The sequence below is a fragment of the Manis javanica genome, chromosome 2 (assembly GCF_040802235.1).
Source record: "Manis javanica isolate MJ-LG chromosome 2, MJ_LKY, whole genome shotgun sequence".
Lineage (NCBI taxonomy): Eukaryota > Metazoa > Chordata > Mammalia > Pholidota > Manidae > Manis > Manis javanica.
The window spans coordinates 11903985-11919475 of record NC_133157.1 but is presented as its reverse complement, the minus strand read 5'-3'; the positions used below and the strand labels follow the sequence as shown (position 1 = coordinate 11919475).

General features: G+C 38.6%; 1 protein-coding gene across 1 annotated transcript; it reads left to right on the top strand.

Moving 5' to 3' along the window:
- Positions 1–6193: 6193 nt before the first annotated feature.
- On the top strand, positions 6194–7052 carry LOC108384018 (olfactory receptor 1L3-like; the record flags this gene model as incomplete). The annotated part of the gene is given in 2 exon segments (XM_037022629.2): positions 6194–6457; positions 6459–7052. Coding segments are annotated over 2 exon segments (858 nt in total), but the record flags the coding sequence as incomplete, so codon positions are not given.
- Between the last annotated feature and the right edge of the window lie 8439 nt (positions 7053–15491).

Sequence of the window (15491 nt, the reverse complement as noted above, 5' to 3'; positions counted from 1 at the left end):
AGGAGGAGGAGGCACATTGCATCCTGGATCGTAAACCCCCACCCATGAGTGACACACGGAACTTCTACTCTCACTTCATCACCCAAGAAAGTCTAATGGCTACATTCGATTTCAAAAGGATGAAAAAATACAGTCCTACCATGTGCCTGGAAGGAGTGAGAACTGAAGTGTTTGTGAATAGCCCAGACAAATCCCACATTCATTAGTTAAAAGTTTCTTACTGGTTAATGAATAAAGAAATGTAAAATGCAAAAAATAGAAAGTCTAGATGTAGTGTGTAGAATGTGAAAACTTGACATATAATAACATGCATTTCAAATCAGTTAGGAAAAGATGAATTATACAACTCAACAGATATTTTTTTAAAGTTCAACCTCAACCTCACTCCTGGCACCAAAATTAATATTGAAGAGATCAGAGATTAACATGTAAGAAATGAGAAACCATAACAGCTTTAAAAGAAAACAAGCAGTTTTAAATACAACTTAGGTGCAAACTCTATAAGCACAAATAGAAACTCAGAAACCAAATAAATAAACTTAATGTTCATTACCTAACAATTTAATGTTCTCAAATGCTGAAAAAAATATGTTTTAGTAATTGAGAAAAAATAAACCAAAGGAAATAGTTGCAATGGCATATGGCAAGGCATATATTTTTTATATATGAAGTGCTAAATGTAAGATTTATAATTTAATAAAACAAGGGCAAAATTATGAGCAAATAATTCACAAGGAAATTAAAATCACTTTTAGACAATTAAAATGTTTAAAATATCTCCAGTGTCTAGCTATCTTAGATCATTACATTGACAAACATCAAAATATTGAATAATATTCTGAACTGTTCAAGAAGTGGAGAAATAAATACATGCCTTGTTTACGATTGTGTAAATTGGCACATTGCCTTTGAAATGAAATTTATAAATACACATAAAGTATCTAAACACTTTGACCAGAAATTCCAGTTCTAGAATTTTATCCTACAATAGTAGAAGGCAAACAATAGTAGGTGAATGTGCATCTACTTGTTTCTTATTATGTACATATACAATTGAACACTGACAAGTTGTTAAAAAGAGTCTATCTATATATTCATTCATTCAAGAAATAACTGTAAGTGCTTATTATGTTCAAGCACTGCCCAAGATGCTGGGAATACAACAATGAGTAACAGAACATCAACGTGGAGTAATACTGCCATGTATTACTTAAGCTCTCTGTTTACTGATATATAACCATGGTCAGTATATCTTGTTAACTGAGAAAAATCTAGGGGTAAAACTGTACACACTGTATGATACACTGATGAGTGGATGAGAATGACTGTGTGTGCACAGACTATTGGTTGGCTGCATACTGTAGAAATTGCCATCTGGTCAACTGCCCTTGGGTGGTGGAGAGATGACCAAAACTTTCATTCTCTAGTCTTATGCAACATTTGAATTTTTAATCATATATATTTTTGAAGATATGTATTTAAACATTTAAAATAGCTACTTAACTACCTTGGCTTTCCCAATGTGACTGATTTCAGAGCAGTTCACCTTAATCGAGCAGATTTATATGGCTACCTTCCATGAAGGAAACTTAAACTAATGATGTACTTTTAAAACTTTAATAAGATACTGTTCATGTTTTTGGAAATATGACATTCAAAAATTATTATTCATCATGTAATTCCCAAATCTTCTTTACTGGCATCAGGAAAAAAAACAGTAGAGTGACAGATTTAAAGCATGGAGTCAAACAGGAGTTAAGAAACCTCATAAAATGTTTCAAAAACTGACTCTGTCACTTACTGGTTGTGTTACAGTGGACAACCCACTCACACCCCTGATGTCAGACTCCTCATCTCGAACGATAATAAGACCACCTACCTCATGAAGGTGACACAATAATTAAATGAGATGCTATATTTGCTTCACTTAACTGAGTGCGTAGCACACAGTAAGCACACACTAAATTACTGATTTCTGTCTTTTATTAATGTATACGCAATGAAACAAAGACATTGAGCTATCCTTTAGCATGGAAATCCAAAGCATTCAAAGAGGACAGAAAACAGATCCACTGCAGGTGGTGGTCATCAAGCAAAGTATCCTGGAAGGTGCTGAATTCAAGCCCCAGCAAGTTAGGTGTAGTAGATGAAAGAAAGTATAAACAAAGACATGATACTATAAATGGGTGAGGGGACAATGAGTCATAATAGGATACTCTTTGGTGATAGTTGTACTGAAAGAGGGGGGAATTTGAGCCCCAAATTGGGAATTCTGCAGTACACACAAAGTGAGGTACCCCAAATGACCAGGAACTCAGCTTCCATAAAACATAAAATATATTCATTGGTTTTCCTGAGGGGAAAAACAAGGGTCATACATCAATATTTTACAACTAGACCTAGGGAAACTTAGGACAGAAGAGTGCAGGGTAAAATCTGTGGTCTAAAATCTTAGACCTATTAATTTTTATATTCTGAAGGTTTAAGAACATTGTCCACCAGGGGCTGCTTCAAAGCCCAGGAGATGGGAAAGTGACTGGTGGTGCCAGGTTTTCTAGCCTTTTTAGTCCAAAGCTATGTGAACTCTGGAAGAATGTCCTCCAATCCTAGACACTGTCACCTAGAATAAATAACACAGGTATAAGAAAATTGCTGAGGACGTTTAGGAGAGCCGGTCACTGGGCATCTCTGTCACCTGGGCCAGTCTCAGAGAGGTGTTCTTTTTGGTCTAAATGAGTTGGGCCAAGAGGGTGCTTACCCGGAGAAAAAGAAAGCATCAACATTCCCCAGGCTTTTTGGGGAAGAAAGTCCAAAACGTCACAAATTGTTGGTTTGTTTCCTAATGTCCCCTCCATCGGAACTTCAGGGACTTCTTGACAGTTTCCAGGGATGCTCCCTGGAGAGAGGGTGGAGTCTGTGAGTATCTACAGTCCCCTTAGCATGTGAAGGGCCACAGGAGACAGGGAAGAACACCTTCCGATTCCTGAGTGTCGAGAGCTTGTCTAGGGCCAGGTGCCTTTCCTGGGCAGCCTGTCTGCAAATAAGCACGTTCCACCAGTTACAATTTCAGACTCGGATTGGGTGCCAAGGCTGGGGTCGACACTGTCATTAAAAATAAAAAGCTTTTACTGCCTCTGTTCTCTGCCTGCCTGTCTTTTTCTCCTCATACTTATGCTTTCACCCCAGTAAGGTTGTCCTGAAAGTGAGGGGCATGCAGTACAGGTGGGTGATCTCATGTTTTAATTTTTTTTTCCAGATGATTTTCTGCCTCCCGAATATCTGAATGAAAGGAAATCATCATTCCTTCAACCAACAATTACATGGGACATCAAACTACTGATCATCCTGCCATGAAATAACTGCTAAAAAGTTTTAATCAGAAGCTAATTTCTCTGGAATTCCCCTCCCCACCCACACAGTCAGTAAGGGGGCAGTAGTCATGGGAAGCATATGCAAGATAAAAGGCTTTTCTCCATTGATCTCTTAGGAACATACATAGGAGAGAGGAGTTAACCAACTAGGGTGAATTGGAACTAGGTAGAGAATAGGCAGCCATGAAATTTTCCCCAACCCAGGCTTGTGAAAGGATACATGAATGGATAAAGATGTGTGCATGTGTGTATTTGTGTATGTAATGGAATATTATTCAGCCTTAGAACAATGAAATCCTAACATTCTGACAACATGGTCCTAGAGGGTATTATGCTAAGTGAAATAAATCAGGCAGAAAAATGCAAACACCATAGGATTTCACTTATAATGGCATCTAAAAAACAAAACAATAAACAAAGAACAGTAAACAAACTGTTGATTATCAGAGAGGACAGGGATTGGCCAGTGAATGAAATAAGTGAAGGGGATTAAGAGGTAAAAGCTTACCATTATAAAATAAGTAAGTCATGGGGATGTCATGTACAGCATAAGGAATACAGTTGATAATATTGTAATAACTTTACATGATGGTCATGGTACTTAGTCTTACCATGGGATCATTTTATAATATATACAAATATCAATTTGTTATGATGTATACCTGAAACTAATAAGATACCATATCCCAATTATGCTCAAACAAAAAAGAAAAATATGTTATAAAGTGAAAAATGGTTATTAGTTATTATTATGACTATTTTTATTAATTAGACCCCCTTAGCTCTCTAGATGCTCATTTAATGCACATTTAAATGAAATCAAAATACTAAATATTTTTTTCAAGTGAATAAGAGTGATTTAAAGAGATTTGAAGTGACATTTTAATAATCTGGCATTTGAACATCTGTCACTGGCAATTTGGGCTCAGTATGAGACCCAATTTTCCTGAATTACTGAATATACTCCTGCTATTATTAATGTCATTTGTATCTAATTCTGTAAATGGCCATTCTGCATATCAATATTGTCAAAAGAAAAATATAAAACAGATTAAAATATAACCAGATCCGAGGCTATATCTTTCTCTATCATATCAATACTGCCAATTTATTTCAAAAACACATGATCCATCACACCACTTTAATATTGTTCATTTGAATTTCACTGGATGTTGTAGTTTTGCTTATATTTAACTTGTAAAACTGTTTCATTTTCCCAACTTAACAATTTTGCCTTGGATCATTGCTGTAGGAAGCATTTCTCTAGCTAATGTGCATAAGTTAGTAGGAATAAAGGAACATATCTACCGATCTCAGTGATCAGTCCACTGCTATGGAAGAAGAGACGGAAAGCTCGTGTTTGTGTGCTGAGTACAGTGAGATACTAAGACCTCAGGTGTACAGCAGCATTATTCACAATAGCCGAAACAACCTAAATGTCCACCAATGGATGAATGGATAAAGGAAACGTGACATACATATATACCCAGTGGAATACTATTCAGTCCTAAAAAGGAGGAAATCCTGCCATTTGCAATAACATGGATGAAACCTGAGCACATTACACTACATGAAATAAGTCAGAGAGAAGCACAACTACTATACAATGTCACTTACATGTAGAATCTAAAAAAGTGAAACTCACAGAAGCAGAGTAGACTGGGGAACAGAGGAAATGGGTAGATGTTGATCAAATATAAACTTTCAGTTACAAGATGAATAAATTCAGAGGATCTAAGGTACAGCATGGTGACAGTAGTTAACAACACTGTATTGTACACTTGAAGTTGGCTATAAAAGTGAACTGTAAATGTTATTACACAAACAAATGGCAACTATCTGATGGATGAATAAACTAAACTTTCTGTGGTGATCATTTTACAATGTATTTCAAATCATCCCACTCTATGCTTTAAATTTACATAATGTTATTTGCCAATTATATCTCAATAAAGCTGGTATGGGGACTGCAGTTTGATAGGCACTGTTGCAGGCCAAGTACTCCAGGAGGGAAAATCTGAGCTGGAGATGTGAGTCAGGAGGTCCACTGTGGAATGCTCTGTGGTCAGCATCTAAGGAAGGAACAGAAAGGCCTGGATAGAGGGGAAAATAGTATATACAGGGATCAAGACTATCCATAGTTCTAGGCATCCTAGGGGTCTTTAACTGTATGGTATCCCCTGTAAATGAGTAGGGACTACCGTTGTTTTCCATATGTCTTACATCATTTTTTACTTTGTTCATTTGCACTTAGTTTTTCTATCATACTATTTTGATTCCCTTCATATATATATATGTGTGTGTGTGTGTACAGCATGTACACATATATATGTATATATGTGATAGGCATATATGTGTACACGGAAATATATATATACTATTTTCTTAGTGGTTATCCTGGGGATTACTGTTAACATATTTATTACAATCTACTTTGAATTAATACCAGTGTTCCAGTATTTAGAATGATTTAATCACAACAGTAATTAGATAAAGGCACATCATTTCGATAATAATAATTAAGCCTACTTCCTCCATTGTAGTTGGTTTCTTCGTCTCTAGAATAACAAAATATTTTCTTTACAATTAAAACCTAACAAATTATACCTTCTAATTATAGCAGAGTTCTCAGAAGCAGCAGTGACTAGGAGAATGAGTGCTCATTACAATGAATCTTTGGTTGTTATTTAGTGGATCTCCTCTTTGACACAATAGTATGATGAAATGGATATTTTATTTTTCTATGTATTTTGCTATCATCAAAATAAGTATTGACACTTCAGGATGGGAATGAACTGAATAAAAATGGATGAAATAACTTTCATCGCTTGGCTCTCTGCTCTGATCCTCAACTCCAAAACCCCATGTATTTCTTCCTGAGCACCTTGTCCTTGGCTGATGTTTGCTACCCAACAGTCATCGTTCCCAAGATGTTAGTGAACTTCCTGTCCAAGGCAAAGACCATCTCCTATGCTGAATGTCTGGCACAGATGTATTTCTTCCTGGTCTTTGGAAACATAGACAGTTGGCATCTCCTGGCAGCTATGGCCACTGACTGCTATGTAGCCATCTGTAACCCCTTCCACTAACTATGTCACTGTTATGAACCACAGATCCTGTAGGTTGCTTCTAGCCTTCTCCATAGCTGTCTCCCACCTCCACTCCCTCCTACATGTCCTCCTGGTGAATTGGCTCACCTTTTGTGCATCAAAGGTTATCCAACACTTTTTCTGCGATGTCAACCCTGTTCTGAAACTGGCCTGCTCTCCTACCTCTGTCAATGAAATTGTGGCCATAACAGAAGGGCTGGCCTCTGTGGTGGCCCTGTTTGTCTGCATCATCACCTCTTACCTAAGAATCCTCACTGCTGTCCTCAACATTCACTCAGCCGCGGGAAAACACAAGGCCTTCTCCCCCTGCAGCTCACATCTCACTAGGGTGACCCTGCTTTATGGGAGCATTAGCTATGTCTATTTCCAGCCCTTGTCCCGCTATCCTGTCAAGGACTGAATAGCAATGGTAGTCAACACTGTATTGATATCAATGTTGAACCCATTTATCTACAGTTTAAGAAATAAACACATGAAACGGTGCTTAGAGAAACTGACAAGCAGGATTACATCGTGGGTGGAGAGGCTTTCCACTACAAAAGCCAACAAAATGCCTGAAACCTGGTTGTGAGGTGTTGGGTGTGCGCACACGTGCGCACACGCGCACACACCAGCTCCTGAGGCAAGTCTTTTTGGAGAAATGCTTTTTGTTCAATTGTAGCTGCACCCTGTAATTTTCCACCCTGTGGTCCCTGCCATGGTTGGGCAGTCTTGGTACTTAGGCTACAATTGTAGACTCATCCCAGGATATCTCTCCTTTACAGAAAATCACATTTCCTTTTCAACTCCATTTGCTCACTTGAATTACCAGAGAATTTTGCACGCATCTATATGGAAATGTATAAATATGCAAGGATGTTTATACATACATAACCACTTCACTTCATCTAAAACCCTTAGAAATTTTTTTGCAGGGATGAATGTGTGAGAGAGACCCCCCCGCCCCCGCTAATAGATCAGGAGAGTTCCGTAGTCCCTGGTCATGCCATGATAGTACTGTGGTCCCTTTTTTCAATTCTCCTGACAGCTAGATGACAGCTCTGGAGTCATTAAGATTCCCGACAACCGCCATCAGTCCCCTGACTATTAGTAAGTTACCTCTGTGCCTCTACACACGTTTTGGGTCTGCTCTCCCTCCCCTTCATACGCTCAGGTTGATTTCATCCCATGAGCCTTCTGGGGGCTCCCTGCCTGTGTGCTCTTCCCTCTAGAGATGGGCTGTAGTTCCAGGTGTCTTCTATCTCCTGTTTTTCTCAAACGAAGGAGGATTTACTCTATGTAATCAGAAACACTCCCTATGATCACCAGAGTAAAAAATCAATGGATGTAAAGTACCGGTAAGAAACCTGACAAGAGAGAGGCTCTCAATGTAGCTGGAGAATGAATTATCTAGGGAAGCAGTCCAATGAACTCCTTCACAGTGTGTTCAGAAAAACAGCAGTTTAGTGTGATTCTCTCTCCTTCTCTTGTTGAGTTTAATTTTAGTAGGTGGAGACTCTTCAAGTAATCTCTCATGGCCTTTTAGATAAGGGGTAGAGAGATGATCTTCAGATTTTTTTTTTTAGATAATTATTTTTTATTTAAGGGTAGTTGACACACAGTATTACATTAGTTTCAGGTGTACAACACAGTGATTGAACATTGATATACATGATAATTCTAGGTACCAGCTATCACCATACCAAGATGTTACAATATTTTGACTATATTCCTTATGCTATACATTACATACCGGTTACTTATTTATTTTACAATTGGAAGTGTGCACTTTTTTTTTTGTGAGGGCATCTCTCCTATTTATTAATCAAATGGTTGTCAACAACAATAAAATTCTGTAAAGGGAACTCAATGCTCAATGTATAATCATTAATCCACCCCAAGCCTAATTTTCGTCAGTCTCCAATCTTCTGAAGTATAATGAACAAGTTCTTACATGGAGAACAAATTCTTACATAGTGAATAAGTTACATGGTGAATAGTACAAGGGCAGTCATCACAGAAACTTTCGGTTTTGATCATGCATTATGAACTATAAACAATTCAAATATGAATATTTGTTTGATTTTTATACTTGATTTATATGTGGATACCACATTTCTCTCTTTATTATTATTATTTTTAATAAAATGCTGAAGTGGTAGGTAGATGCAAGATAAAGGTAGAAAACATAGTTTAGTGTTGTAAGAGAGCAAATGTAGATGATCAGGTGTGTGCCTGTAGACTATGTGTTAATCCAAGCTAGACAAGGGCAATAAAACATCCACGGATGCAGAAGATTTCTCTCAGAACAGGGTGAGGGGGGGAGGTTCAAAGCCTCACCTCTGTTGATCCCCAATTTCTCACCTGATGGCCCCCCTGTGACCGTGCCTGTCTTAGGTTGTTCCTCCCTTGAGGAATCTTACCCGTCTCTGGCTAACCAGTCATCTTCCGGGGCCATAAAGGGAAATGTAAAGTTGGTAAGTGAGAGAGAAGCCTTATTGTTTGAAAAGGTTAGTTTTTTTACTTCTTTGCAGATTTATGCCCTGTGGCTTCTATGCCCAGCATTTGTCTTGAGGTATCTTTACCACTTGGAAGAATTGTGATACATGGTAAATTTGATATGAGGCACGAATTCTATTTATGGGTTGTAATAAGGAAGGAAGAAGAAAAGCTATAGAAGTAGCAGGCAGAAGAAAACATGGGAAGATTGATTATTTCTTTGACATATCTTCTTGTAGAGTAACTTCAGCATGTATAGGTTTTAAACTACTAATTTAATTGTGCACACACATTAACATAGTAGGAATACAGTTACATAACCAAAGCATACCTATAATTACCAGCCATCTCCAGTGAAACCAAGAAAAACAGTTACGCACCTTAGGCATTTGTGAAAACTTATCTATGATATGGTGGATATTGTCCAACTGAACTTAAACAGTCTGAGAGAAATCAGACAAATTAAAACAACCCATTCCTGGGGACTGTTCACATCTCATATGTTCTTTTAACAGTAAATAGTCTGTAGTTGTAAGATTTTGGAGCGCTACAATTTGCCCTTCTCCTAAGTCTTGGCCGAGTTCCAACAGTGTAGATCCAGTCAAATTTGTTGTTTTACTGTATGCACAGGCCAGCTTAGATATCTCCTTCTTCATTCCAATGGCAAGTCCAGGAACCAGTGGGATGAGTGCACCTACACCTATAGCAGCGTGTGGATCTCTGTTGGGGTTTTTTGATGATCATCTTCTGGCATGAGTCTTCCAGAGAGTGCTGATGTTGGAAGTTCTTTTTCATATTGTATCTTAGTTCATTTTCGGGGTAGCCAAATTAGGCTTTGATCCTCTGTATAAGCACAAACAAACCCTTTGCCTACACTTTTATATGCCCTTTATACCATTGTGAAGAACTCACTGGAGGTCACCACACAGGAACTGCTTTTTGTTGTTGTTGTTATCATTAATCTATACTTACATGATGAATATTATGTTTACTAGGCTCTCCCCTATACCAGGTCTCCCCTATAAACCCCTTTACAGTCACTGTCCATTAGCATAGCAAAGTGTTGTAGAATCACTACTTGTCTTCTCTGTTGTACAGCCCTCCCCTTTGTCCCACCCCCCCATGCATGCTAATCTTAATACCCCCATTCTTCCCCCCCCCTTATCCCTCCCTACCCACCCGTCCTCCGCAGTCCCTTTCCCTTTGGTACCTGTTAGTCCACTCTTGAGTTCTGTGATTCTGCTGTTTTGTTCCTTCAGTTTTTCCTTTGTTCTTATACTCCACAGATGAGTGAAATCATTTGGTATTTCTCTTTCTCCACTTGGCTTGTTTCACTGAGCATAATACCCTCCAGCTCCATCCATGTTGCTGCAAATGGTAGAATTTGCCCTTTTCTTATGGCTGAGTAGTATTCCATTGTCTATATGTACCACATCTTCTTTATCCATTCATCTATTGATGGACATTTAGGTTGCTTCCAACTCCTGGCTATTGTAAATAGTGCTGCGATAAACATAGGGGTGCATCTGTCTTTCTCAAACTTGATTGCTGCATTCTTAGGGTAAATTCCTAGTAGTGGAATTCCTGGGTCAAATGGTAAGTCTGTTTTGAGCATTTTGATGTACCTCCACACTGCTTTCCACAATGGTTGAACTAATTTACATCCCCACCAGCAGTGTAGGAGGGTTCCCCTTTCTCCACAGCCTCGCCAACATTTGTTGTTGTCTGTCTTTTGGATGGCAGCCATCCTTACTGGTGTGAGGTGATACCTCATTGTAGTTTTAATTTGCATTTATCTGATAATTAGTGATGTGGAGCATCTTTTCATGTGTCTGTTGGCCATCTGTATTTCTTTTTGAGAGAACTGTCTGTTCAGTTTCTCTGCCCATTTTTTAATTGGGTTATTTGTTTTTTTGTTTGTTGAGGCGTGTGAGCTCTGTATATATTCTGGACATCAAGCCTTTATTGGATCTGTCATTTTCAAATATATTCTCCCATACTGTAGGGTTCCTTTTTGTTCTATTGATGGTGTCTTTTGCTGTACAGAAGCTTTTCAGCTTAATATAGTCCCACTTGTTCATTTTTGCTGTTGTTTTCCTTTCCCGGGGAGATATGTTCAAGAAGAGGTCACTCATGTTTATGTCTAAGAGGTTTTTGCCTATGTTTTTTTCCAAGAGTTTAATGGTTTCATGACTTACATTCAGGTCTTTGATCCATTTTGAGTTTACTTTTGTGTATGGGGTTAGGCAATGGCCCAGTTTCATTCTCCTACATGTAGCTGTCCAGTTTTGCCAGCACCATCTGTTGAAGAGACTGTCATTTCGCCATTGTATGTCCATGGCTCCTTTATCAAATATTAATTGACTATATATGTCTGGGTTAATGTCTGGATTCTCTAGTCTGTTCCATCGGTCTGTGGCTCTGTTCTTGTGCCAGTACCAAATTGTCTTGATTACTATGGCTTTATAGTAGAGCTTGAAGTTGGGGAGTGAGATCCCCCCTACTTTATTCTTCTTTCTCAGAATTGCTTTGGCTATTCGGGGTCTTTGGTGTTTCCATATGAATTTTTGAATTATTTGTTCCAATTCATTGAAGAATGTTGCTGGTAGTTTCATAGGGATTGCATCAAATCTGTATATTGCTTTGGGCAGGATGGCCATTTTGATGATATTAATTCTTCCTAGCCACAAGCATGGGATGCGTTTCCATCTGTTAGTGTCCCCTTTAATTTCTCTTAAGAGTGACTTGTAGTTTTCAGAGTATAAGTCTTTCACTTCTTTGGTTAGGTTTATTCCTAGGTATTTTTTTTTGATGCAATTGTGAATGGAGTTGTTTTCCTGATTTCTCTTTCTGTTGGTTCATTGTTAGTATATAGGAAAGCCACAGATTTCTGTGTATTGATTTTGTATCCTGCAACTTTGCTGTATTCCGATATCAGTTCTAGTAGTTTTGGAGTGGAGTCTTTAGTGTTTTTTATGTACAATATCATATCATCTGCAAATAGTGACAGTTTAACTTCTTCTTTACCAATCTGGATTCCTTGTATTTCTTTGTTTTGTCTGATTGCCGTGGCTAGGACCTCCAGTACTATGTTAAATAACAGTGGAGAGAGTGGGCATCCCTGTCTAGCTCCCGATCTCAGAGGAAAAGCTTTCAGCTTCTCGCTGTTCAATATGTTGGCTGTGGGTTTATCATAGATGGCATTTATTATGTTGAGGTACTTGCCCTCTATTCCCATTTTGCTGAGAGGTTTTATCATGAATGGATGCTGAACTTTGTCAAATGCTTTTTCAGCACCTATGGAGATGATCATGTGGTTTTTGTCTTTCTTTTTGTTGATGTGGTGGATGCTGTTGATGGACTTTCGAATGTTGTGCCATCCTTGCATCCCTGGGATGAATCCCACTTGGTCATGGTGTATGATCCTTTGGATGTATTTTTGAATTTGGTTTGCTAATATTTTGTTGAGTATTTTTGCATCTACATTCATCAGGGATATTGGTCTGTAGTTTTCTTTTTTGGTGGGGTCTTTGCCTGCTTTTGGTATTAGGGTGATGTTAGCTTCATAGAATGAGTTTGGGAGTATCCCCTCCTCTTCTATTTTTTGGAAAACTTTAAGGAGAATGGGTATTATGTCTTCCCTGTATGTCTGATAAAATTCTGAGGTAAATCCATCTAGCCCGGGGATTTTGTTCTTTGGTAGTTTTTTGACTATCAGTTCAATTTCGTTGCTGGTAATTGATCTGTTTATATTTTCTGTTTCTTTCTGGGTCAGTCTTGGAAGGTTGTATTTTTCTAGGAAGTTGTCCATTTCTCCTAGGTTTCCAAGCTTGTTAGCATATAGGTTTTCATAGTACTCACTAATAATTCTTTTTATTTCTGTGGGGTACGTCATGATTTTTCCTTTCTTGTTTCTGATACTGTTGATTTGTGTTGACTCTATTTTCCTCTTAATAAGTCTGGCTAGAGGCTTATCTATTTTGTTTATTTTCTCGAAGAACCAGCTCTTGGTTTCATTGATTTTTGCTATTGTTTTATTTTTCTCAATTTTATTTATTTCTTCTCTGATCTTTATTATGTCCCTCCTTCTGCTGACTAGGCCTCATTTGTTCTTCTTTTTCCAATTTCAATAATTGTGATGTTAGACCATTTATTTGGGATTGTTCTTCCTTCTTTAACTATGCCTGGATTGCTATATACTTTCCTCTTAAGACTGATTTTGCTGTGTCCTACAGTAGTTGGGGCTTAGTGTTGTTGTTCTTGTTGTTTGTTTCCATATATTGCTGGATCTCCATTTTGATTTGGTCATTGATCCATGGATTATTTAGGAGCGTGTTGTTAAGCCTCCATGTGTTTATGAGCCTTTTTGCTTTCTTTGTACAGTTTATTTCTAGTTTTATGCCTTTGTGGTCTGAAAATCTGGTTGGTAGGATTTCAATCTTTTTGAATTTACTGAGGCTCTTTTTGTGGCCTAGTATGTGGTCTATTCTGGAGAATGTTCCATGTGCACTTGAGAAGAATGTGTATCCTGTTGCTTTTGGATGTAGAGTTCTATAGATGTCTATTAGGCTCATCTGTTCTAGTGTGTTGTTCAGTGCCTCTGTGTCCTTACTTATTTTCTGTCTGGTGGATCTGTCCTTTGGAGTCAGTGTTGTGTTGAAGTCTCCTAGAATGAATGCATTGCATTCTATTTCCTCCTTTAGTTCTGTTAGTATTTGTTTCAGGTATGTTGGTGCTCCTGTACTGGGTGCATATATATTTATAATGGTTATATCCTCTTGTTGGACTGAGCCCTTTATCATTATGTAATGTCCTTCTTTGTCTTTTGTTACTTTCTTTATTTTGAAGTCTGTTTTTTCTGATACCAGAATTACAACACCTGCTTTCTTCTCTCTGTTGTTTGCATGAAATATCTTTTTCCATCCCTTGACTTTAAGTCTGTGCATGTCTTTGGGTTTGAGGTGAGTCTCTTGTAAGCAGCATATGGATGGATCTTGCTTTTTTATCCATTCTATTACTCTGTGTCTTTTGATTGGTGCATTCAGTCCATTTACATTTAGGGTGATTATTGAGAGGTATGAACTTATTGCTATTGCAGGCTTTAAGTCTGTGGTTACCAAAGGTTCAGGGTTAGCTTCTTTACTGTCTTACTGTCTAACTGAACAAGCTTGTTGAGCTATTATGAACACAGTCTGATGATTCTTTATTTCTCTCCCTTCTTATTCCTCCTCCTCCCTTCTTCATATGTTGGGTGTTCTGTTCTGTGCTCTTTTTAGGAGTGCTCCTATCTAGAACAGTCCCTGTAGGATGCCCTGTACAGGTGGTTTGTGGGAGGCAAATTCCCTCAACTTTTGCTTGTCTGGGAATTGTTTAATCCCTCCTTCATATTTAAATGATAATCATGCTGGATACAGTAGTCTTGGTTCAAGGCCCTTCTGTTTCATTGCATTAAATATATCATGCCATTCTCTTCTGGCCTGTAGGGTTTCTGTTCAGAAGTCTGATGATATCCTGATGGGTTTTCCTTTGTAGGTAACCTTTTTTTTCTCTGTGGCTGCCTTTAATACTTTGTCCTTGTCTTTGATCTTTGCCATTTTAATTATTATGTGTCTTGGTGTTGCCCTCCTTGGATCCCTTGTCATGGGAGTTCTGTGTACCTCTGTGGTCTGAGAGGCCATTTGTTCCCCTAGTTTGGGGAAGTTTTCAGCAATTATTTCTTCAAAGACACTTTCTATCCCTTTTTCTCTCTCTTCTTCTTCTGGTACCCCTATAATGCATATATTGTTCCTTTTTGATTGGTCACGCAGCTCTCTTAGAATTCTTTCATTCCCGGAGATTCTTTTAGCTCTCTCTGCATCAGCTTTTCTGCGTTCCTGTTCTCTGTTTTCTAGTCCATTAATGGTCTCTTGCATCTCGCCCATTCTGTTTTGAAGTCCTTCCAGAGCTTGTTTTATTTCTGTATTCTCCTTCCTTAGTTCTTGCATATTTCTCTGCAAGTCCATCAGCATGGTTATGACTTTTGTTTTGAATTCTTTTTCAGGAAGATTGGTTAAATCTATCTCCCCAGGTTCCTTCTCAGGGGAAGATGTAGCAGATGTCGAAGCTGTCTGGGTTAGTCTTGTCTGGATCATATTTTTTTGCCTTTTCGTGTTGACAGGTGCTATTGACTGTCAGTTGGGAGGGCCAAACTTTTCACTTGCTACTGGCCTTTCTTTACTGGGACAACTGCGACCCCTAGTGGCTTGTGTTGGGTAATTGCGTGTAGACTGGGTCTTTGTGTCTTGCCCAGACCATATGGAGAAAACTCCCTTTCTGAGGGCGGGGCTTGCCTTAGGCTGCTTCTCTGCTTTTGCAGCGCCTGGAGGGGTAATGGACGGGGGGTGGAGGGGGGGTTGTTTGGCTGTTTACCTCCGTGAGGAGTCTCAGAGCTGTTGCCCAGGGGGTTAGTGCGCCCGGTTTTCCCTGTAATTTCCAGCCACTGGACTGTGTGTTGTTTCCGTCCAGCTGTTATGTCTCTGTCCCTTTAAGACTT